We start from the raw sequence: 27205 nt of genomic DNA on the forward strand, positions 1-27205 counted from the left end.
CAAGCCAAGGACTACAGGAGCTCTTTTAGTTCCAGTGCTCAAGTGACAGCCTTAATGGTCAGCGATCCCCAGGTCTCTTTTCCCACTCCGTACATATGGTCTGCTTTGTTTCCACTATGCTGCAGCTGGCTTACTTGGAACATAGATTAGCATCACTCAATTCAAACCGCTGTAAATTAGGAACTCAATTCTTTATTCAAATGGCTCTTTTTTTCTACCAGTTTCATAATCTTCTGTAATTTGCCAGCTTTATCATAGTTACATTTTTTTATAAATATGTTGAAATGTTCCTGATAGAACCCAAGGAGAAATGTTTATTCAATTAATCCATAAAAATGGTTTTAGATATCTAAGCCAGTTCTTCTCCATTTGAGTTGATTTTATTCTGGTTTCTTAATCAAAATGCTTTATATCGAATTAAATGCATTAGAGAAGAACAATATCGCCTTTATTAAGCAAATCTGTAATCTAATTTTTTAAAAATCAAGTTATTCTGACAAGATCAGTATTCCATAAACCTGTTGACTGTCTCTAATTATATTACTTCCTTAATTCTTCATTAATCAACCCTGGTATTGGCTGTTCCATTATTCTGTTTAGAATTAAAGTCAAGATGACAAGCTTATAATTAATTGGGTGATCCTGATCCTGATCCTTTGTGTCAGTATTTTTAATGTTTGTTTTCAAATCATCTGGAACTTGCCAGGCCTGCTACGGATTTTTATTTGAAAACAGCAACCAAAACCAGGAACAGAGTCTTGACAAGCTATTTTAGGGTTCTGGACCTACTGATCACTTGAGATGTAACTTGATATTAAGCTGCTGCTTAATATGTTCCCCAATTCATTGTTATAATGTAAGCTATTTCATTATCATGCCATACTAAAGCATCACCTGGTCCATTCCCCCTCTCAGCACCAGCAGGAGAATTTACTGAGAAATAAAATGAAGAGAGCTCTGCCTCATATAGTCTAGGTTCAAATTACGTGAAAAGAATTATGCTGCTCGCTTTTAAAACGAAACAAAGCTGAAGAAATAAAAAAGCAAACAAGAATTAAATGAAAAATAAAGATTCATCTAGCAGAATAAAGGCCCAAAGAATTGATGTCAATAAGAACCAAGGCTTTTGTGAAGAATGACATGATATCTCTCTGTAATGGCTTTGGAGACAGACATATAGGGGAGATAGAAAAAATATTGAATGCATTTGGGGAATTACATCAACATACCTAAGCCCAGCACACACTGCTGGTACTGCTTTCCTCTTCTACCCTTCCATATCACCACTCCTGATACTCAGAGCTCTCCCTACCTAGTACACACTACTCTGCCAATAGTACCAAAATAACATTGAAAAATTAGTGCTCTTTTAAAGCATTTTAGTGCTGCATGACCAGAGCAGCTTTTGAAACCTTATTAAAAATTTTCCTGATTAATTTTTAATAGAGTGATAAATGAAAATACAATAAAAGCCAGTCCTATAAAAATGTTTGTTTTATTTACGTACTTACTAATTCTCAAACACTATAAAATAAATATCGCATTCCTGAACAGTTGAGAGACCTTAATTATGAAAGCAAACTAAATTAAAGTATCAAACACTAATTTATTTATTTCAGCTGAAATTAAAAATAGAAGTTACAGTTCAAAAAAAGAGCTCCAGTCTTCCAAAAGGGAAAGACTATCTCAACCTATAGTAATGCTTTTTGGTAGCAAACACAGACCAAAAATCTGTGAATATCAGTCCTCAGACTCTGGATAAGCTATAATCAGGCTCTGAGTTATCTGGCCCGAGTGCACCCATAGCGCTTTCAAGTACAGCAATATGAATTATTGCCCACATCCATTCTTTTACAGCTGGAATGGGCACCATGGATTAATGTACTGCAATACATTTTCTTGTCACAGACAGTGCTGCTCTTGGAAGCGTGATCTATTGACTAGTTACATGCACTTTGGATGAATCAAAACGGACTCTGTGCTATGGCGTGCTCTGCTCTGGGAAAAGCTGACAAACAAACCAAGGTGAGACAGGAGATGGAAGAATTGCTTGTGAGACGGGAACTCAGTGTGGTGTTGGCAGCTGCTCCTTTTCTTCTCCCAGTCTCTATTACACAGCTGAAGTGGTATCCTGACCTAGTGTCCTTCACCAGAAAGAGAGCCACTAACTTTAACAACAGTGCTTCCCTTGACCGAGTGGACTTTGCACTGAAGCCTTGACCAATCAGCATGTCAAGTTCCAATGATCATAACCATGTCTTGCTCTGGGCAACTCGTCCCTCCCTGCTCACTGGTAGAGACTACAGAAAGTTGGCAAAGGAAGAGGTCACTGTACACAGCAGACACTTTGAAATGTCAGTGGCCATGCTAGAGGAGCCCGTCTACCTAGGTCTTCTATCCTAACTCTAAGCAAAGAGCATCAGTGTGATTTACTGCTGAATGTGACACTATACTATAAAAAATTAGCCATGAACAAAGCTTATCCCCAGAATGAAGCACAAGCAAATTCAGGAAACTCAAGTCTCATTGTATAACATGGCACTCACAATGTCACAGGAAGAAAGTTTCAGTTAGTGCAGAGGGAACTTGCAGCTGCACATACCAAATAAATGATATGAAGCAAGGCTGAATATAGCAAACAAAAAAAGCTGAAAACCAATTTAGGGGAGGTCAGTGCCTGAACCTGCAGTTTACTGCCAATTCAACTGAGTCATCAGCATTATGCTCCTTTGAAAAAGAGGATACCATGCTTAATTTACAAAATCTGACAAGGACTTGGCTGGGCAGCCTGCCTGGTCTCTTGCTAGGTAAGTCAGCTGCACTAGAGTTCTTTCTTATGGATATAAGCATCATTAGGATTCTATATGTGGTATGGGTATCTCAACAGTGGCAAGCAGCACAATAAGCAGAGCATGGTTGCACATGCCAGATGATGGTCCAAATCAGATAGCTCTTCTACAGGATGCTCTCTCAATAACAATTCTAGTGTTCAGTCTTAAAGGGAATATGATCAGCTTACTCAGTCCAGACTTTTCCCATTGTTTAAATATCACCCTCTTTCCCCCTTCTTCCCCCACCCTCATCATAGCCAACTGGTAAACCTATATGGAACAAGACTGGTGCATTTGGAATCTGATAGTGAGATCTTAAATGTTTCCAATTACTACTTGGCCAAAAGCCCAGAAACCGTCACAAGTGCCAAACACATTTGTAAAAACAACAGCAACTTATAAATATTGGTGTAACGAGGGCTCTTGTGAAATCACAAATGTAAAATTATTTTTAAAAGTATCATATTCATTTAGTTTCATCTTGTTCATCTTTAGTTTTCCTTAAAAACTGTTCAAATTGCAAACAACCAAAACATGAGTAATAAAAACATGTAATTTAAGCGCTCAAAATGTATTTAAGCTTCTCCTGAATTGATAGTGTAACTCCCTAATGATACCTACTTTGAAAGAAAGACTTGAGATATTAAGACAAGTGTTTTGCTGTAAAGGTAAATATTTCTCTCTGTCCCCTTTAAAAAAATAAATAAATGGTTGAAAATGACACACTTATCTGTACTTTTCATTAGCTTCCAAAGACTGAATAACTGAAGCTGTACTACTGCAAGGGACGCAAATGAAGAGCACAGCTGACTGTACCCAATTTTACAAGACCGTTGTCTGACATACCAACATCCTAAATTCTCATCTACAGCATACAGCAAAGCCTATAAATCCAGATCCCCATCCTGAACCCTCCGCCTTCACTCTGCAAGTGTAAAAGGCAAACGACACCAACTGAAGTAGCACTGTACACACAACACATCAGCACATGCAGATTCCATACTGCAAAGTCCTTTTCACTCCACTCAGGTTAAAAATCAATTACAATTTTTATGTAACCACTACAACATTTTAACTCTTCAGATGGCTATGCAGCGTCACTTTCTCAATGGCAATATCACCAGGGTCCCTCTGTTAAAAATCCCAAGACAATGAACAGAAACCCTTAAGCCTTCTTTTGGTTTTCAATGTTTCTCTCTGGTTTTGCCGTTTTTTGTTTGCTAGAGGAGAATTCAGGAGTCTCCTGCACTCTGTGTATATTGTTTTCAAAATTAATAAGTGTGGAAATTGTACACAACCATTCTGCACTTGAAAAAGGCAGCAGAAAGCAACCCAGTTCCCAAGCCTTCAACTGCATGTGATCATATGCCAGCACTGCATGACTGAACCAGCATCTCCGCTATCGTGCCTTGAGGCTGACTGTTACTGATAGCAAGTCTCTGTGATGGATAATGATTTTGAACAACGAAAAAACAATAATAATAATATTAATATCATCAATATATATTGTTCCATTCTCAGCTCTGCTAAAGCTATAAAGCTTCCCCACCTTTACTCATTTTATTATCAAAACCAAATAATAGAGGCAGCAGTTTACTAAAATCAAGTCATTTGGAAAAAAATGAAAACACACAGGGCTCTTTCTCCGACTGTTCCACAATTCGTCATGTTTTACTGAAAAATCACACCCTTGCACTGAACTTCAGTAAAGTAGGACTGAGCAATTCCCCTGTGTACATATATTAAGCTCTGGACAGGCTGAACTATTGACCTTTTTTGCCACTAAGATACCAGTTAATCATAAAACCGAGCTGTGAGCTGTTACTCAGAAGCAGTAGCCAATGTAAGAGAATAACTTCTAACTCACATTTGAAAGAGCAGGCTAAGTGAACAATTTTAGATTACTACACATTTTCTATCCCCCCCTAAAGGAAAGACAATCACAACTCAGAGGATACACTCAGAAGGACAGCACACCCCAAAGCCACCGAAAGAAGCCTTAAGGATTACTTCTGATTCAAGTGTTACCCTCTGCATTTTGTTTTGGTGTTAAAATCCTTGAGAAATGAATAATTTAAGCAACGACGCCAGGCAAGGGGAGTAGTCATAATGAAATTAAGCTCAGGTGCCCTGTGAGGACTGGTGAGGATGCAGGAGCCTTCAGCATCAGAAGTCTTAAATTATTTTTGCCTAATCTCATGTAGCCAGGAACACAATGTCGTGCTCAGTATCATCATCATCAGTGCTGCTTAGAAAAGGAAATAGCAAAGCATACACACCTGGCTATTAAGGAGGATAATGTCAGATAATGGTGTTTTGCTTTAGATGGTTCAGATTTCAGCTGTTTAAAAAACACTCAGTGGTTTCATGTATTTGACTGCTCAGCACTATCTTTAATCGCAGACTGATAAAACAACACATCTAGCAAAATGCCTTCGCTCAGCTTCAGCACAGGAAAGATTACCTGGGAAATGCTGGGTAGACAAACAGGCTGTCAGAGGACTTAACTAGTGGAAGAATTATCCCTTCATTAAAGAACAATTTTGTTTAGCATTAGTGGAAACATTTAGTAAACGAGCCACCAGACACCAGTTTTGCTACGAAGAAGACAGAAAATGATCTAAATACCTAATAAAAAAAGTGCACATCTGACAACGAGATAAGTAAAATCATCGCTCAAATCACTAAGGAGTAGGATACATCTCCAGCAAAGAACAGGCCAACTGATCAATAATATGTCATTAAGAAATGTCATGAAATTATAAATAGTGAATGAATTATGGGAAAAAATATTTCAATCTTCATTTGAAAACAATGCTAATATTTGCTTAAATATTAAACAAACAGAGAGCAGAACACTAACCTATTCTCATTGATGTGTCAATGAGTTTGCTGTTGCTGCTACTTGGAATGCAAATGTTAAAATCTCATCAGATCGACATTCACTAATGTGTGCTTTTTAATCTGTATAGAGAGCAGTCAAACTTCATGTTGAAAAGTCATTTATTTCCCACCACTCCATCTGACACTGAGCAGATAATCAATTATAACTTGTTTCAGAATTTGAATTAATATGTATAAAACTTACAGAAAGACAAAATTGACAAAGAACATTGACAGAGAGTATCTGTCTGAAAAATAAGTGATCTTGTCAGAAACAAGAATTAGTAATAATTGAAGAAACTCCAGAAAGAAGATATTGCTGCAGAGATGTCATCTAATATAGCACCGTAAATCACCTGCCAATCACTTGTACAATACTGGCAGCAGAGACTGCAGGGTGAGCTGTTCCATTATTACCTTTACCTTTTCTTATGAATCTTCTCTTTGGAAGAGACTACTTTTTATGTTTATAGTTTGCCTTTTACTAGCAAGATATATGAAAAAAGATATTCATATTGACTTGGGCTTGCAGTTATCTATCAGAAGCCTTTGGAGAATACTGCAAAAAAGGAAGGTCTGTCCCACTTTCCAGAGAGGTGAGGAGGCAGCAGAATGACCTGCTGTTCAAGCCGGTGCTGTCCCTGACTCATCCCTGATGCTGGGCACCAGCCTTCAATCTTCACAAACCCTTGCTGACTCACTTTCTTCTAACTGAAACTACCTTCACTTTAATGGAATGAGAAGAATCAATCCTACTACAAGGTAAACAGCTCGAAATTTTTTTATTATCATTATTATTAAAACAATGCTGTCACAGAAGTTCAGATTTTTCTGCTCAAGTATTTTTTTGATCTGCTTCTTTCCATAGTGGATTAAAATGAGTTGAAAATTTTTCTCAAGCCAGAATAGATTTTTGAGCCTTATATGTGAGTGTTACATCAAAAACAAATTAAAACTAAAACCACACTCACAATAATGTTGTTTCCCCTAACTGGCTTCTCAAATTATGTCACATAAATTATGACTTTCTTTCTTTTTCTTTCCCATTAAAAAGCTTTACTCTGTCACAACCTGGGTAAATGAAATTATATTTTTTCAAGTGCTAGTAAAAGAACCCAAACATTTGGATTTGTTAGTCTCAGCTCAGCCTCTTTAAAACAGAAGCTGTTTTCCAATTCCTACTTTTTCAGAAGAATGTATAAACCAGTTCCATGCAATAAACCAATGCTTTAATCTCACTTCAGTCTCAACAACTGTCATCTTAACTGAGTTGGACACACAGATCTTTTTACTTCACTGGAAAGGCAGACTAAATTACAGATAAGATCACAAACCCCCAAAGATGCCTTCAGTTTAGTCTTACTCGAGCTGCATGCCTCAGCTTCTGACAGTACTATGCCCAATTTCAAAAAAGACTGTCTAGTTTTCTGGGTTTCATACCTATTGACCTAGTCTGCTGGAAGTTCTGCCTTGTGATCCAGACCCTGACATTCTTTCTTAAGTAAACAAAATGAGTGACCATCCATCAAAGAGCTGTTCCACTGAGGTCTGTCACCAACTTTTGAAAAAACTATTTCACTTATATTTCTGATTCATATATGCAGACATATACATGACACATAGTAACCTGAAACTGCAGCTAAATCTAATATAGTGCAAACTTTAAAATACTGTAAGGCCCTAGAAGTCCCTGAAATTAGGGGGGGAAAACCCCCCACAATTTAATTTGTGCTTATTTGCCTCCCAGTCTGAGATTCAAATCTATGAATTTTCTCACGTGCAACTATGAGACACAGGTATTATCTTTCTTCTTGTAAAAGCTAAGATTAAAATAACTTTAAGTAGCTTTAGAAGGAACAGCATATAACACAAGTTGGCAGTGCTTAATATTCTTGGTGCTGACCATGCAGGGGTACTCTAAGAACTTAACCAAAAGCAGGCTGCAGGGCTCAGCAGCATATGATGTTGGCAGTTAAAAATGGAGAAAGCAATCTATTAATATTCACAATTGTATTTTAGGATTTGGACAATCAGAATCACAGAATCACACTCCAATCTGGAGTTGGAAGAGACCCACAAGAATCACTGAGTCCAACTCCTGGCTCTGTACAGGACATCCTCACACCATGTACCTGAGAGTGTTGTCCAAACATTCCTTGAACTCTGGCAGTCTTGGTGCCATGACCAATTCCCTGGGGAGCAGTCATGGCTAGAGATTTACAATTTGTATTTTAGTTCTTGGAGATTCTGGCAGGCTGTGCATAACTGCTTGGGAAAAACCAAATTTTGCAGAAGTCCACTATATTTTTTGTACAATTCTATTTCTTAAGCATATCTTTTTTCCCATGCAAGTTCCTTTATGAGCAAGCTTACTTACAATGTAAGTGAAAATAGGAAGTTGAATAAACATGTAGTCTTTACTTTCTGGAAATCATGAGGTCTCCTTCTTTGCATGAGGAGAAGTAAAATGCTTTCTTAGTTTCCTAACATCCTGCTTTCTAACCTACCCTCCTAGGATTATCAAACAGCAACTTAGACAATGACTGGGCAAAGCAGAAGACACAGGAAATCCTTATTGGCCCAGAAACTTGGGGATCCTATGTGTGTGAAAGCAATCTTAAGTTCTGTTACAATTACAGTCAACAAGCCTGCCAATCAATTAAACCATTAAACAAACAGGTTTGGTTTTTCACTTGTTTTTCCAAAGCAGCACTCACCGGCACATTTGGTCCTGGTGATGAGTGGTGGGCCTGGCTGTCCAGTCCCACCTTCTCCCGGTCTGGTGAGCAGGACCCGAATCTCATATTCGGTGTCAGGGTCTAGGTGCCAGAGCTTGTATGTTGGTGCGTTGACAGCATGGGTTTCAGTCCAAGTCCCAGACGTCATTCGGTACTCCACTTCTTTCAGGATAATGGGTCCATCCCCGATGATTGAGTTGGCATTCAACTGAATGAGCAAGTACGTGGGCCCAACACCCAGCAGCTGTGGGGGTGCTATCGGTCGAGGCGGCTCTGCAGGGGAGACAAAAAAATAAACCAGTGGTAAAACAAAAGCTGGGAAACTCACTCAGAGGAGGGCTCTTTACACAGAAAGTTGTCAGATTTTGGTCACCAAAGATTCTAAAACTCAAAAGCAAATTCAAACTGACATCAATGAAGAAGAGCTGAGGAGAATTTCAGCTAATGGAAGCAAGTGGTGTACCACTGGCATTTGCCCAATGCTATTTCTTCCATTCAAAAAAATCTCAGCTAGGAACCACAAAATCCTATCTGATTTATAGATTGCTGCTTCTTAAGATTTTTTTTCTGAAAAAAAAAAAAGCTCATTTATATAATTTACTATGGCAATAACGTAAGATTTTCTTTTATTGACTGAAGCCGTATTTGTACTTTCCTTATAGAGAGAGCTGCAATAGGAGATACACTAGCTCTGCACAACATGTTCTTAAAAATGAGTATCTCTGCAGTTAATTTGAAACCCACCAGATGCAGTTAGGGTAAAAGATATTACAGGGATTCAGAATACTCAGAACTGAGCAAAACTGCCAGAAGAATGACAAAATAAAAACATATGGCAATGACATATAATCTTTTATTCTTCAGTAACTTACTATTGATTTTGAAACTCAAACAAGAGGATGTATGCTGCCTTGTTCTCATCAGCTTCTGCCTGCCTAAATATTTCAATACAGCTGCAAAGTGAAATAGGTAACAACAGACCAAATGGGAAGGGGCGGTCCCCCCCTACACTGAGAAATGTTAACGTAGAAGCATTGCCTCAGCACGATTTATTTTAAGAAACAAATCAGAAGCAACATGCACTTTTCTAATAAAATGAATCCACTGATAAACACGGAAGGTTCATTTTCATTCCAGATGGCTCATATTTCAACTAATTTGTTTCAGTTAATTAGGCAACAATGCTAAATTCAGCGCACACAGGGGTTTCACACAGCAGTGAAGCAGAACTAACAACGCAGCAAATCTGAGCAGGTAGAGGAGATCTCATGGCCAGTATATTAAAAATAACATTTACCCCCAGACCATAAGATTTCCCTAGAGGGGGACTGTTCTCATCAAATCTCCACCCACACTCCACACAATAGAAGTCAAGACAAGAAGCATTGCATATATTCTGCTTCTCAGGAATGATCCCACCAGAGTCAATGACAGAGCACTTGGTGGGGAGCAGTGATGGAGGGGCTCGCAGAGTGCCTCCAGATCTCCTTTGACATCCCATCCTCCCTGCATGGTGAAGTTTGGCTAATGACTCCCTATTTCTGCCTGGCTCTCTATCTCCAGCAGTAAAGTTTCCCCTTCAGATACCAGAGCTTGCTCCAAACAGTGTATTCACTAGCTCTATAAGCAACTAAGTTTCCCACATTTTGATACAAAAGGATTTCTTGCAGACTTTTTTAGGTTTTAGAGTTTGCTAAATGTTATAGGTTTTTGTTGTTTGGCTTTTTTTTCTTTTTTTTTTTTTCTAAATTATTTTAGAGTTTTCTAAATATATTGAACAGCTAAGTTTGGAGACCAGGAAATCTGTGGCCATGCCATAGTGTCTGTAATGGGAGCTGGTATTTTTTTCCCAGAGTGAAAAAAATCAATGCTCCAAGGTGTTCTCATTTCTGCTTCAGGATATATAAAACTCCAGAAGATATCTCAATTTGATTATTAACATGTTTTACCCTGTTTTGGCAAGAAATGTGCACATGAACTAATTTAATCCCTACCTACATCAAAGCTCAGTAATGCAGCTGGGCTTAATGAGGGCAGTTTATTTCCCGTGGAACTAACATATTAAATGTCAAACTAATGTATTCTAAGGTCAGTGTATATTACGGCAGAAAACATAATCGTTGATGAGCATGATGCACTACCAACTCCAAGTTATAAACTTCTAAAACATAAGGCTATGTTTAGAAGTATGCACTTTGATTAAGAGCAGGATTATCACAAATAAAACCTCACATTAATGAGACTAATATACCATTGCCTATTAAGTTTTTATGTTAAGAAGTAAAGCACATTCTCATATTAGCATACACATTTTGTTTTTAAGCTCTCGAGGCCAAGGAGACTTATTTATAAAGTCTCTCCCAGTTCCAATAAATTATGCATGAATTTTAATCAGTTAGCAAATGAACAAGTAATTGTTCTGCAGCATTATTAATATTCTTCATAATACAATATACTATCAGAACCAGAGGTGAGGTGCAACCAGAAATCCCAAAAGTACACTAAGTATCAACTGAAGCATGCAATCCCAATATACCAGGATAAACTTTTCTGATGTTACCCAATTAACTTTCTATTAATTATTCTCATTCATTATTCTATAACCACATCCCCAATTATAATTTGAAATCACATAATTTCCTTTTATATATACAGCAACCTGAAACTTTTATGGTTTAAAAATTGCCATTGATAACTAAAAAGACAGAACAAAGCCATTATTAAAGTTTTGGTTGCCATTCCCAAAGCAAATATCACATGTATTAACAGTACTCTTCTTTCAGTGGGTTTTAAAATACAATTTACATCCTTCAAGGAAGTATATCTTGATGGCTTTTTACCCCAGCAATCTGGGTCTACCTAGCAGCAAATAATAGAATTTTAGAGTGCCCTGAGAAGAGAGTCTGCCCAAAATGAAAAACCTCTTATATGAGGCATGAAAAATAAAATGTGTGAAAGGGAACCCCAAAGTTTGTTCTGGCTTATAAACCATACAAAAACTCAGCTTCAGCCAAGCCAGGTTTTGGCTTAGATGTCCAGAGCCTGGATCAGAGGTAGTGTTGCAGGAAGCTGAGGCTCACCAGGTACCAACCACATCTGTCTGGTCCTGCCAAGGCACTCTGGATGCAGATGGCCCCTACTCAGATGCATTTTCTGGTTTCCAGTTACCCTGACTCAAATCCAGGTGAGGCAGTACAGTGACCTCCCTCCACCCTCTCACTGCCCTGGTCACTGCAACCAAACTGTACCCTTTATTTCTGCCAAAAAAAGAACTCAACTCCAATTATTATGAGCAGATATGGCAAGGCACACGGTATTCCTAGCAAGCAACTTTCATTGAGGTCAGTTCCTCTTTTCTCAGATATGAGCCCTCTGTGAATAGCCATAAAGTTCTAAAGAACATTTTCTGAAAAAATATTTCAGCCCATGGATGGTTTAACTGATGAGTAGAATCATGATTTCAATAGGTATTTAAGATACACTAAATAGTTTGAACAAAGACCCTGCATGGCGAGTTTCATTTCTTCCTTTGCTAAGCACAAAATTTTGGATTCCTTTTCCAGTGTAACTAGTTTAATTACTGACTCATTTTCTGACTATATGTTTTAGCAAGTGCTTAGAGGTGTTAAACATGATGAAATCTCCTTCCAGTTTTCATGGCCACTAACATCTCTGAAAGACTATATAAAAAGACTACTTGTACATCTGCAAGACATTAAATAATGAAAGTATTTTCATGCATAGCATTTTGCAGTATTTGGTCAGCTCTGGTTTTGACATAAAATGCCCACAGCTAAGATAATAAAAAAAATTAAAACTGACATTTCATCAGTACAGAGTTCCCATTCTGCTGAGCTACTAGCAGTACATTATGCTCACATCAGTATGTATATGACATTATCTATTAAATGCACTGTGATATTTAGGCACCAATGACTAGAATAAGCATGCAGCATCAACCTCAGCTATAAGTCTTCCTACAGTTAAGCGGTTGTGTCATATTTTTAATATTGTATGCAAATACAATGCATACAATTTTTAATATTGTATGCAAATAATTGTGGATTCATAGACAGAAAAAACCTACCAGAAAAGGTCACTAGTATTATTGGCACTAACTAATATGAAAAAAATTTCCTATATTCGCAAGTAACACATATGCCTACTATGTTGTTTAGTACTATTTACCCAGCCTGAGTGACAACAGTCTTACTACATTGCCCTCCAAGTTTGAACACCTTCCAGGTTTAAAATAAAGAAAGGTAGTTTCATTACTATCTTAGTGGTAACAATATACTGTTAATGATCAGTTCAAAGCAGAAAATAAAACCAAAACTAAACTGGAACCCTACCAATAGTTCCACTTTGGAGGAAAAGCTGATACTGGATGCATGCCTAATAAAATCTTCTTTATTTAAAAGAGTCATGTTTTGTTGAGCATACCATGTACCAATCATGGGAGATTGTTGCCTTGCTCACAGCAGAAGCATTTAGGGATGTGGAGAGGAGAGGAGAGGGCTGGTCAGCACACAGTCCAAACGTGGCAGATAGGTGCATGCCTTCATCCTTGCCACTCTCTGTTCCACACATGCCTTGTACAGTACCTCCACACACTAATGTTCTGCATTAATAGCCTGTAAGTTCTCTCCATGCACGCACACAGTTTGCCTTCCCTCTGGTGACAGCTTCTCTGTCAAATACCTCACACAAAGCTACACAGTTGGTATTTTGATGAGTATTAACAGTTTAACCCAATAAATGCAACGGGGTAATCATAAAAAGCTTCATTTTTACAAGTATAACAAAGCATTAATTTATTAAAAGAATCCAAACATCAGCCTCACCTCTCCAGAAATTAAAATCAGTATGTCTTGACTATGCCATAAACTATCAAGAAAGCAAGTCTACCAAAAGAATACAAATTTCCTTTAACATTTGCCACAATTCAAAGCAACAAACAAACAAAGCCACACAAATACGGCTAATACTGGATGTTCCAGAGAGTATAGCAGAAACGCCTCCACAAACGACTCAAGACTGACTCCGCTCCCACCTTTATTAGACTAATTTCCTCCTCTAGGGAAATGTCTTGCAAAGCTGTTTAGGTGTGTGTGCACATTTTTTTCAAGTAGTCTGGGTTTCCAGTTGAGTTCAGCTGAGGTTCAGTGCCTGACCCACACTGGATGTGTAGAGTTAGAGCACCCTCTTTGCCATATGAAGCCTCCTGGGAGCAGGGGCCCTGGGCAACGCAGCTTGAGACAACCAAGGCATATAGGATAAGGGGAAAATACCTGCTTGCCAGGAGCTGGACCTGTGCAGAATTGTGCTGGTGCCTCTGCACTGGGCTCTGGAGTGCACCTAGAGATGTTGTGTCAAAGCTGTGTAAGAAGATCTGTGGCACGGAGCCAGAAGAGCATAGGGAAGCGGGCTGCCAATCCCTTGCAACAGCTACACTGCTTCAGTTCTCTTCCTATACTGGAAGATTGCATACTGCTTTAGGGATTCACACATCAAACAATACTGAAAACCTGAAGAAGTAGAAATGTTTGTTTAAAAGTTGGAGAAAATGTATGAGATTTAGCAGAAAGAATTATGGCAGTCAAGTACTAGCATGGAAACAAAATTCTCAGTCTTAAAAGCTGGTTAATCCAATGGAAAAAAAAGAATTAACAAGAAGCAGTGACTGAAAGCTTAAATTCAAATATGGTATTAAGCCACAAATTTAACAATGAGAATAGTAACTGAAAAACAATAACTGGTAATACTGTAGGAAATTATGCATTCTCTATCTGAGTGTTTTCTGTCAAGGCTGGATGTCTTCTTATAAATTATATGTTAGGGGAAAAGATAGAAGATGATTCTAATATGTAAGGCTCCAAAGAAGTCCAACTGAAAGAAATTATGGGGTCATGAAGGTGGTGACAAAATGAGCTACAAAAAGTTCAAAGATAGAAACAAAATATGGAGGGTTTCAGCACAAACACTGAGTTTTTTTATTTCTACATGTGGCATATCTTTAATATGAAAGAGAACAGGGGACTTTGCCAAGTAAGGGGAAATGTATTACAGAAAGCAGTACTTGATTGATGAGAAATTCCACTACTCTGCAAAAGGTAGCTTAATGCAGTGGACAGCAGGATCCCAACCTGAACTCACGGATGAACAGCAGAAGTATTATGAACTTTAAAGCCACAGAAAGCCTCTGCACCTTATTTTTAAATTTCCAACAAGATCTCAAGTTTTCACTTTCTGTGCTTGACAGACTACACTCATGGCTCAGTCTGACATGCCATACATGCTCTAGTGAGTAGTTTGGTCCTTCATGGTTTTATGGTATAATACGTGGAAGTCAAATTCAAATACTCTACAGCCTATGTACCAAAGAGATTGCCCAACACACAGAGGACAGTTCAGTTATGGAAGTTGAACACTCTACTTGGCTTCTGCAAAGAAAATGCGAAAATTCTCAAGACCCAAGAAAGCAGCATATTTTATTTTTTCTGCATTATTGAAAGTACACCTCTAGACCTACATTGGTCCAAGACCTTCCAACAACCAATCAAGACTTCATGTGGGAAGTCCAATAAAAAAAAAAAAATCAGGACAATATTAACTACACAGTTCAAAGGTGCAGACACACACATACAGAGCCTTGAGTGAGAAATACTACGCTTAGGGACCTAGCTCATGGGATTCTTGCTTGCACACCATATATTGATACATGATTTTCTCACCTGGGCAGCACACCTTATTCTTGTGGCAAAGGAGGAGAGCAAGTGCAAGCTTATTCTCAGCCAGACACACTATACATCAGCTACAGAGATTATTCCTGCCCAAAAGACATGATGCATCTGAAAAACGTCAGAATAAAGGAGCAGATGCATAAGCAAGTCTTCAACTGCTGTAGAGTTGCCTATGGAAAAGGAAGGGGTTGGTGCAAGAGGCACCTGCTACAACAGCATGTGCTATTCCCAGCTGGACCCCAGGTCTTTTTTTCCCCTCAGAGGTTATACTTTTGTCTACCGACTTACTACCCCTTCAGTTGGGTAGATAGCACCAGTTACAGGTCACTAGCTGGGCATCAGCCACCATTACCCAAGCCATATTAGGTTCTGTTCCCACCTCAGTGGGAGCCTCAGTGCCAGGCATGTTGGCAGTCAAAACCAGATTTCAGCAGGGTGAGCTCGACTGCAAGCAGCACATGTTGCAGAGGCTGCAGGAGGGTACACTTGCTTAAAACAGCTGTAAGACTCAAAATAACTCACAGAGACCTCAGTGGAGTTTTAGAATCACCTCCACTACTTCCAAGACCAAATGCTGATTATAGATTCAATCGACTGCAAACATGTTGCAGAGGCTGCAGGAGGGTACACTTGCTTAAAACAGCTGTAAGACTCAAAATAACTCACAGAGACCTCAGTGGAGTTTTAGAATCACCTCCACTACTTCCAAGACCAAATGCTGATTATAGATTCAAACAATAAAAACCTCAGCAGCTGCAAGCCCTTTGGAGTTCTTGCAAGCCTGGGACATTAATTAGTATTTCCCTTGCAGAGGCTGCAGGAGGGTACACTTGCTTAAAACAGCTGTAAGACTCAAAATAACTCACAGAGACCTCAGTGGAGTTTTAGAATCACCTCCACTACTTCCAAGACCAAATGCTGATTATAGATTCAAACAATAAAAACCTCAGCAGCTGCAAGCCCTTTGGAGTTCTTGCAAGCCTGGGACATTAATTAGTATTTCCCCAAGCCATTAGAAAATATCACAACTGCATACTCTAGAGGTTGAGACACAATACTTACAAAATGTTATGTTTTAATTAAGAGAGTTAGTTGTCTGGAACAAAAGAACTCATTCTAAGCTTAGTGACCAGGTCCAGTCAAGTGATTTATCCAATTCACTTCAGAGAGTTTGCAAGACCATTTTCATTGTCTTTTATTACTTGGAATGGAAAACCTGAAAGAATCAATTTAAAATAAACATTCAAAATAAATATCTGTAACAGTGAAATTCAGGTAACTACCTAGAGAATCAGCTACTGGAGAGAAACCAGCAACAAACAGAAATGACAAACTGAACAGGGAGCTCACGATGCTGGCTTAGGTAGGGTACTGACATATTTCATCATAATATCATCTCTAATTTGGGGTCTGCAAACACGGATACTATGTCAGAAGCTCACCTCAAACTACTGATGTAGCTTTGAGCACCTAATATATCAAGTTTTTGTGGTAGGTACAACAAAGTCTGCAAGCCCATGCAGCTAAAATATATTTAATTTAAGTGACGTGGCAATTACTGACCACCTGAAGTGCTGAAGCAGGAATTATTTCAACAGTGAAAACTGCTAACTTCTGCATAGTGATGTTATATCCTATGCATCACTGTGGCATTTTATTCACCTTGATTTGAAACACTACCACATTCATTTTATTATCTTCCTTTAAAATAAAGGAACAGTGTGCAGCTTTAGCACTGTCAGCAGAAACCATAAACAAGGTTAAGCACATGCCCAGCTTACATGTAAAAAATAAAGGTCTGCCTGAAAATTGGAACATGCCATACCTCTACACAATTTATGAACAGAAAACATGCCTATTTGTTGAATGATAGTAGGCCATGTTACTCTGGGAATCAATTAGAAAAGTATGACACATTTTGTCAAAAAGATTGCACTGTGTTAAAGACATTTATGCAGCAGACTCTTAGGGGAAAAATGAATAAGTGTAAGAAAAAGAGATGCCTGTAATGAGAAGACATTCAAATCTTAAAGAAAAAAAATCAGCCAGTATAAATGAGTCAGTTATAGAAATGTCTCAGGCAAAGACTTGATCACAATGACTTCATTATCTACATGTATCAGTAATTCCCTTGAGATCTCAATGTTGAGATTATTGTTGGAAAGAAATATTTTATCTGCTTCATTGTCAGGAACCAGCAGGTTAAGAATAAAATTGAATGCCTTCTTCAAAATTGGTACTTCCCAAGAAAGAATTACTCACGCTTTACACGACATTGCAGTGGGATATTCTGCATGCATGTCCACATGCTGTCAATGATGAGAAGGAATAAAACTAGAGATTGTTGAAAGAGTGCCTGAAGAAGGACAAAATATTACTTTAGAGATTCTAGGATTTTCTTTTACACAGTTACGTAATGTGCAATGGGAATATATTTATTTTCTCAAGTACTTGGGTTGTTTTTATTTTTGTTTAATTCTAAGTCTGAACATGTCCAGCAAACTGAGCTAGTGAAGATTTTTGCACTGTTGTTGTATCTGTTGATGCTACAGTCATGCTCACATTCAGTTTACTACCTAAACAAACCAAGCACAGAAACTTTCTGATGGACAAATGTGACATATTTATAATCAAACTCAAAAAATTCAAACAACCCACAACAAAACTAGAGCATTTTAATAGAATTCAGTCAAACAAACAAACAAAACCAACCAATCAACCAACCAAGCAAGCAAATAAAAGAAGATGAAAACAACTAACACAGACTTATACCTCACTAGCGCTACACATCCATAAAACTTGAAAGCTAAAAAAATTCACCCAAACAGCACTCCTGACTGTCCTGGAACTCTCCTGTATGCCTTTTTTTGGAAGTTACATTATAACCAGCCAGCACTAACACAAACTTTTATCACCAGCTTTCCTGCATGCCTTTTAAATGACAGAGAAAAACGTGTCATGTGCTGTTGGGATGGTATCACTGAGAGGCAGAATTCAAAAGCATATCATGTTCTTCAAATGCAATGGGCTGTACACATCGTGGTACCAGAAGAGTACTGAAATATAAATTACGTACTACTGAGAGGAACTGCTGGCATGGCTTTGGTTTCCAAGCATTTACAGTTTTATTTAATAGTAATTATAGAAACTTCAAACATCTAAGAGGTGAGTCATGTAGAACTGACCTTCCCAGCCCCCTGCATCCACTGAAACACACCTGCTCACCAGACACCTCAGATACCATTAGCACTCCCAAAACTACTTAGTGCCATGGAGTCAAGAGCCTGCAAGCTGTCTGCATGCCTATGGTGCTATGTGCCAGATCACCTGCTGCTCATACCTTACTTACTTACCTTGCACTGTTCCCCCTCATCTTTAGGTGCCCAGCAGAACCCTGGAGCTTCACCTAGGCAGCCAGAATTCTTCCTGTGTGTGTTTCTATTTCTGGTTATTTGATCCACCAAATGAAGGAAGTTATGTACTTTTAAGACTTATTTTACTGCAACCATTAACCCAAACCATGGCGTAAACAATCAATACACAGAAGTAGGAGACGGATGGATGGACGGAAGGACGGAAGGACGGAAGGAAGGAAAGCAGCTCACCCACCATATGATCGAGGCAAGAGTATTACAAATGCACAGGGGGCAGAGATGAATGGAGAATCCTTCCCCTTTAGACTGGCAAGGCATCCAAGAATGCCTGGAAAACAGGCATTCCTTCTCAAAAGTTCTTCCTCAGGTATCCCATTTCACTGACATTAAAAGCCTTCTGTCACCACTTGAATACTGTCATCGGAGGAAAAATTGATACAATTTACTCTGAGGGTTGCATATTAACAACTATCTAGAGATTTTGTGTGTGCTTAGATCTATGGGGGAAAATGACAGAATCCATCACTTTTGAGCAAACTTATTTTTAAGGGCCTGTTTTCTTGCTCAAATCTCTCTGTTTCTATTCATAAACTTTTCTAAGACACATTTAGATGTTCCCACCAGCAATGTCTTTACATTTCTTATTACAGCATGCCCAAATATTTCTTGCCAAAAATGCCAGAAGGCAGCCCACCAGAATGACAGAAAAGAGGGTTAATTTTAGGAAGCATTAAGACACTTCCCTCGATCTATGCGATGAACCAACAGATCCTAAAATGGTAACCCACTTGGTTAATTTTTACACCACAGTTTTACATCACGGATGTGAATTATACATCATCTAACACCCACCTCAAAGGGCAATCCTACTCCTCAGCTTCCCACCATCAGTGTTGCTCGCAGTGCCACTCATCTACGCTACATCCAAGGTAGTTTAGGTTTAAAACTGATCCTGTGGGGGTGTGCATGGAAGTTTCCTGCTTTCCTGGATCCCTGAAGCAACTCCTAGTGGCTTCAGGCAAGAGCCAGTATCAACACAGAAGCACAAGTTCAGGTTCTTGAGAGACAGGAAAAGGGAGGGCAAGGACTGAGACTGCCTCTTAAGCAAATGCTGGCTACTACGTCTGCTTAGCTTTACCGTGAAAACCATACTCAGAAGGAGGCTGGGGGGATAGGAGTAGCCAAAAGGAATGAACATCCTTGCCACAGCATTTGGGCAGATGGCAAGAAATACCAATAAAATGAAGGTAGCAATGCAGCTGCCCACCATCTTGTTGCCAAATGAATTCTGACTGCGATGAAAAGCCTGGAAGAAATTTCTAGAAAGACAAACCCGAACAAAAATCCTCCCCACTTCTTCTGCATGCTGATAAGAATTTTAAGAGGTTTTATAATTTTATTATTTTCTATGAGTTGATTATATCCTGTTACCTTCATTTGGTTGCAACAAAATTCCAAGTATCAATATGACTGTGAAATAGCAACTCCACAAGTACAACAATAGAGTCCAAATTTTGCATCTTATTTCTACTGACACAAACGTTCCTGTTCTGTAGTAGTAGTTACACAATTAGTGTGACCACTAACACTGGAAAAAATCTGAATAGGAAGTCACCAACATTCTGGTCTACAAAGAAACAGACCCATTCAATCATAGCCTAACTGGGCAATCAATAAAAGCCAGCACAAGTGTCTAGATCTACAGCACAACTAACCCATAGTGCTCAGTGTTCACACATTAGAAATTTAGAGTTAACCAGATATGGGTTGCATACTGTGTCTGTAACAGTCATCTGAGGGGCAGAAGCTCTCACACACAAGTTTGTAGAAATGTTCACTCAGAACAAATGAGCATGATGGTGGACCACTCTGCTTAGCACCCATATCCAGACAGTGAAAATTCAGGGGCTAGAAGACCCTGAGCACAAAACCAATTATGGCTTTTCTCCAGACTTCAAATAATCCCTTTATTGAGGGCCACACAAGTACAGGAGACCTATTTTATCGTTAACTTTGCTTACAGTCAAGAATGTAGAGGTACCACAAACCAAACTCACACACACTTATTTTATACCTTCCTACATGCAGAGGCATAGAAATTGAAAACAGAGTAACTTCACATTAAAAAAAATAATCTTTCTCCTTGGGAATGAAATGGGCTAGAGAGGTTGAGGTTGGGCTTGCACTTTTTTGTGGGGGAGAAAGGGAGGTGTAGGGGTGTGTGTGTGTAGCAAAACAGTCAGTAGTAGATGAGAGGGTTAAGATAAAAAAAATTAATCCAAATTCAGCAAATAGCTGCAAGAAAAACACATTTATATTAGCATTTCCAAAACATGTTTTGATTTTTCAGCCTAGTTGCTTGTGAGGCACTAGACAATAATAAGGGGCATTCAGAACATAGTTCAGGATTTTAGAGAAGTGGTTTATTCAGTCTCTCAGCATAAGGACATTCCACCTCTATTCCTCTTGCCTGACTGAAGTGGAGTAAGAATATGAGCAGAGACTTCCCATTTCCCAGGACAGCACCCTAACCTGATGGGTGTTCAGAAGAGTCTCTAGAGTCTCTACATCCCTCCTTTTGAGAGTAAGCCATTTTCTGCAACACATTCACTAAGTCATTCATAGGTCTGCATAGAATGACAGGAAGAAAACATAGGGTTTTATCATGGGTCCAATTAGAATAGCAATATTTTTATCTGCTGTGGTGGATATCTGCTGGTATTTTGTGAATAAATGCTTCCAGCTTTTTAATTTTTTTTTCTTAAGATACTGAAGAATTGAGAAATAAAATGGCAAATAAAGTCAAAGCTGATAAGTACAAAGCAGTGCATTTGAGGGGGAATTCCTTGTGGACTCTAAATCAGTACAACCAGACATCAAAAATATTTCTGTTGGGATTTTCATGACCACATCGTCTCAATTCAGACAAAAAGCCAGATAACATATTGTGCTGGTTTGAGCTGGAGTAGAGTTAACTTTCTTCACAGAGGCTAGTATGAGGCTGTGTTTGGGTTTTGTGCAGAACACAGAGTTGATAATGCAGAGATGTTTTTGTTATTGCTGAGCAGAGCTTACACAGAGTCAAGGCCTTTGCTGCTTTCTGTACTGCTACGCTGGCAAGGAAGTTGGGGATGCATGGGAGATTGGGAGGAGACACAGCTGGGACAGGTGACCCAAACTGACCAAAGGGATATTCCATACCATATGACATCATGCTCAGTATATAAGGTGGGAGGAAGAAGGAGGAAGGGGGGACATCTGGAGTGATGGCGTCTGTCTTCCCAAGGAACCGTTACACGTGATGGGGCCCTGCTCTCCTGGAGATGGCTGAACACCTCCTGTCTTGGAACCGTTACGCGTGATGGGCCCTGTTCTCCTGGAGATGGCTAAACACCTCCTGTCTTCTGGAAGCAGTGAATTATTTCCTTGTTTTGCTATGCTTGTGTGTGCAGCTTTTGCTTTCTCTATTAAACTGTCTTTATCTCAACCCATGAGTTTGTGTAGCTTTTACCCTTCTGATTCGCTCCCCCATCCCCTTGGTGGGGGAGTGAGTGAGAGGCTGTGTGGTTCTTGGCTGCTGCTGGGGTTAAACCACGACACATATCAGTGATTATTAGGAACAGAATAGAAAAGACAGCATCATATCTTGTGCTACTGTGTAAACTCATAATGTTCTCTCATCTAAAAGATAAGATATTGATCTGGTCTTCCTACGTCCTGATGAATGGGCTAGAAGACAAGACATAGAAAAGGCCAAATAGAAGTCAGTGAAGACCTAGGACAACTTCCTTGTGTGGAGACACTAAGACTGTAACACTCAATACGAAAGAATGATGATTGAAGGAATGCATGCTAGATATTTACGAAATGACAAGAGCCATGAAACAGATTAATACGGAATGACTTGCTATTTCTTGCAGTAAAAAAAGATGGTACATAACCATTTTTTAAAAGTCACCTGTAGCTTCAGAGGGAAGCCCTTCCATCTCTAAGTTGAGTTAACTGGGGGAACTCATTGCTGCAAATTGGGCAAAAACACAAGTTCATAATTTGACAATTTCATAGAAGGTTCATCAAGGATATTAGACACAGGTTATGTTGATATAGTCTCTGGCTTGATAAAACTTCAGTTATAGACTGCTATGCTAGATGCCTGATGATGCATGAAGGGATTGTATCATTGTGTGTGTCTCCCATTCTTATATCTTCCCCTAAGGTTGAGCAGTTGTCAAGCTACTGGTTGAATGTTGGGAAATAAGAAAAACCATAGGCTTCAATTCATTCAATCCATTATAGGTGAGTGCTCTCTGCATCGAACTACAAATGATCCAACACCCCAATTCTTTACATGTGAATGGTGCATGGCTGCCTGGTAACATTTCCTTCCCATTTAATTATAAATTACCACGTTTCTTTTTTTATCTGATGTTTGAATGGAGAGCTCTTGGTTTTAAAACAAAAGCTGCTTTGCAGAGCCAAAGCAGTATAAGCTAACCAACTGAAAAGAGATTAATTCTCTGTTGTTTTACATCCCTGGACGATTAACACAATACAGATGTAGTAAGAACATAATTAAGTTGTACCTGCACTAAGTCATCCCACATATATTATATCTTACTAAAATTTTTCTCCTATCCCACCATTCCTGCAATGTGTAGTGGAAAATAAACAGTAACCAGCAAACAAACTCAGCAAGTAAAATACCTTGTTTGTACTCCTTTGACTCTTCTTCTCATTCCAGGCCAATCCATGAGTATTACTGGGGCTTACAACTGTTAAATAGCTTAAAAGAAGATAAAACTACCACTTGTCTACACAGCCTCTCCTGCCAAGGCAAAACGTTTTGCCCTGCTGTCTGCCTTTGTTTCACAGTCAGTATAAATAGTTCCCCCACTGGTAAGTATTCTAACCCTGTGGTGTTTATACTTTTCTTTGCCTGAATAATTTATCATTTCTTTCTCTACAGCACATAAAAGAGAAAAAAAAAGGGTAATGGAAGTGGTCCAGTAACATTGCTGAAGCTCAAAGTACCTTTTGAAAACACTGGAGTGACCAAGATGCTTTCCCTTTGATATGTTTAATTTTTCTGAACATAGTTAATGAAGTGTTTCTGTTCATGCTCCATTTACACATTAATCAATTACTAAAAGAACCACAAAACACCTGGTATTCCACCTATGAGTCTTCATGGCACTTTTCTCACCCAGGTTCATAATCCTTTGCTCTTCAGTATACTATTTTGACTTCATATTGCCTTCTCTCTTCTCTGAACTATGAACACCTTAACAGTGCCCTCTGGTTACCTCCCTCCTTTTAAATGTCCTTTTGAGCAACTTGAATTACTTCTAATTTTGCAATCAGTCCATTTTTCTTCAGTGGAAGAATATTTTTAATTTAGACTCCACAAATCATTTAACCAGAGGGCATTCTTCCCCCACTTGTTTTCTTTTTAAGCATTTATTTGGGTAAAAATTTCAAATACACTTTAGAGCAGTGCAGCGATGTGTGCACGACCGTCAATCTTATCATTCATTGACTGCTACTGATAAAACAACCACACAGACATGTTTGCTTTTCCACACTTTAATTATGCTTATACAAATCATACGGGCTTACTTCACTAGGATATTGTGGAAAAGCCACTCCAAGTGTTACTGTATTTATGTACTTAAATTGCTTGACTCGCATTCTGAACTTAACCAAATGTCCAAGTCAATAGAGGTATTTTACTTACCTTTCTCTTTTTTTATTTCTTCCTCTTCCGTACCAAGTCCAACTGTTCCTTCTCATAACAATCCAAAGATCAGGTTTACAGTGGTTTTTTTTCTATTCAGACCTATTACATTAAGACCTATCATTCTAGTATCTGGTTATCTCCTCTACTATGACAAGATAATATGGGCTTGAGGGAACATACGGGTATCTCCTGTCAACCCCCTTCTGTTATATCAGCTCCTCTAAGGGCATGTTCATACAAGGAAGCTATGACAAAAGAACCCAAACAACCCCAGACAACAGTGTTTATCTCAGGAACCACATCACATTTCCCTGTAGGCACAAAGATTTTTGCAGTGTAGTATTATCCACCTGCAAAGCAGACTGAGTATGCAGTTTAACATTATAGCTAAGCAAACCCAAAGTGACCACATCATCATGTGGAGTGAACAACCACCTCTTCCCTAGTCTTTGCATCTTTTCCAGACCAGTGGTTCTACTACTAGTAAACTACCCTGCCACAAAAATTCACACTTCTTTGTAAATGTCTATGTTTTGTCAGTTTAGCTCCCCAGGTGGCTCACTGAAGAGATGGACAAGCATGGTTCCGGTGAAATGCAAGTCCCTGGGAATGGGAATGGGAGAAGTAGGACCATAACTTCTCATGCATCTGCTGCAGCATCAGACACTGATGCACATATACAGCCATTACCTATGCCTACATATGCATTTTTAAGGAAGGAAGGGTCCAACAAATAAATAAACAAAAATATAATTTGTGTATGCATCTGTTCACAAGGTACAGAATCAGTCAAAAACAGAGCACACAAAAAAATCCTTCACAGATTAGGAAGCATTGTTAATTATGGCAATATGCAGCTGCATTTTTTGGAAATGAGGCTGAAACCAAATCAGATAGTGACAGATAGATTTCAATTCTTTACTCAGTGAAAGTCCCTCTGGAAGGCCTCCTCTGTGCTCCTAAGCTGTGAGACCAAACAGGATTCTTGCCATTGCTTCAATGGTTCCCTCTCAATCGATTAAAATTCCAGAATCCTGTTTAGTTTTTAATCCCCCACAGGAATCCTGTGAGCTCTGCTAAGCAGGTGACAAATCCCAGCTAATTTCTATAAGGAAACCTCAGGTGCTAAACCCCTGAAAGTCATCTGAGCTGGAAGTGCAGGAAGGGCAAGGACACTGAACTGACACGTGCAGGAAACAGACTGCAGGTACCTGGTCCATTAATTTCTGTTAATTGCCTGAGAGCTCAACTTAGTATCATTTGGTTCCACTTGGCATCTGCTTAGTCAGTTCACCAGAAGGCTGTCTTCTTCCTGAAATATAGTTTGTCTTAATTATCAGAAGTCCTAATGTTGCAAATGTCTTAGGGGACAGTCTCCTTAAAAAGGAGACACCCATATTTTCCAATGTAAGCAACAGCAGCTGTACAAAAAACATTCAGCTTCAGAGCAAGAACATTCTCTTCCCTTCATGGCACATTTTTAACCAATTCTTTGTTCCAGCCTGCAAGCACTGACATAACCACTAAACTCCTACTTTGGGGTTTATTTTGTTTTTTATAACTCAAAATCTGGACCAAGCAAAACATGGCATCCTGGCCAGTATCAGGAACAGTGTGGTCAACAGGACTAGGGAGGTGATTCTGACCCTGTACTCAGTGCTGGTGAGGCCACACCTTGAGTACTGTGTGCAGTTCTGGGCTGCTCAGTTCAGGAAGGATGTTGAGGTGTTGGAGCAGGTCCAGAGAAGAGCAATGAGGCTGGCCAAGTGCTATGCTGCATACGTTCAAAGGAAGAACTGTGCCAGAATCCCACATATAAAAAACCCCCAAAACAACAAAAACCAAAACCAACCCCCCCCCAAAAAAAACCTCCAAAACCCAAACCAAACCAAACAAACAAAGCAGAAAAAAAAACCCACCCAAAAAACCCACCACAAAACAAGAAAAATCTCCACTCTGTAACTCTACCCTGGAAGTACCCGGCTGCCAACACGAAGCAGTGCCTCATACACTGCCAAACAGCTGCTTGTTTCTATGTCCAATGAAAAGGAGGGGAAAATATTCCCAAGGCTAGTGATGCAATCCATACATCACAATCTTGATAACCCAAGTGTATCTTGTTTCTAGGACATGCAAGCCATCCAGTCCAAGAGAAGTGGAAAGTCAAAGAATAAATCATTAGCCAAGACATTTCCAACTGCTGCCAACACATTTCAAAGTCAGAGGAAAGTTCAAAGCATGAACTAAAAATCATGAGACTACAATCTCAACTTTTAAGCCACAGAAAAGCATCTAGTTTACTCCTATCTCCCTTCAAAAGCAGCAGTCTTTACATCTCCAGTGGTTAAAAAACCAGCTCATGTTACCATGAGGATGTCAATGTAAGAATAAAACTGAGATTTTTTCACATACACTGCAAACTGCAACTTCAGGTTAAAAAAAAAAATATTCGTTTTTTTTTTTATTTAATCCTCATTAGTTGGTGAAATAGATCCGCTAATCAATATAATACACTATTGTTGATTTTCTCAGGAAATGCGTAATCTAGTCTACAAGACAGCTTTAAAAAACCTATGTATGGCATCGACACTTTGGACTATTCTTCCTTGTATTGACAAACAGGTGCAGTTCCATACAGCTTATGGGACATACCACAAAACAGACACAAAGGAGCAAAAAGCTAATACTCAAAAATTTGAACAAAAGATTCAACTAGATTACAGAAATTATAAGATCTTGTCAAATTCAAACAAAGTTTAAATTCAGTTAACTTATAATCCATTTTTTTTAGGAAATATCAAACAAAAGTTCTAAATTGAATTAACTACTTTTGCTGGCATTTATTTATTCAAACTAAGCAATGAACACAAAGTTGGACTATCATTCTTAATACTACAAG

At 38.8% G+C, this 27205-nt stretch overlaps 1 protein-coding gene across 1 annotated transcript in view; it reads right to left on the minus strand.

Moving 5' to 3' along the window:
* Positions 1-8431: 8431 nt before the first annotated feature.
* LOC103798229 (receptor-type tyrosine-protein phosphatase kappa-like) overlaps positions 8432-27205 on the minus strand; it is a gene marked incomplete at both ends in the record, with an annotated part of 133304 nt that continues 114530 nt past the window's right edge. Inside the window, one exon of the mRNA XM_009070480.1 lies at positions 8432-8725. Coding sequence (XP_009068728.1) covers positions 8432-8725 — 294 coding nt within the window. The remainder of the gene's footprint in view (positions 8726-27205) is intronic.

This window comes from Acanthisitta chloris, unplaced genomic scaffold, assembly GCF_000695815.1.
Source record: "Acanthisitta chloris isolate BGI_N310 unplaced genomic scaffold, ASM69581v1 scaffold7302, whole genome shotgun sequence".
Taxonomy (NCBI): domain Eukaryota; kingdom Metazoa; phylum Chordata; class Aves; order Passeriformes; family Acanthisittidae; genus Acanthisitta; species Acanthisitta chloris.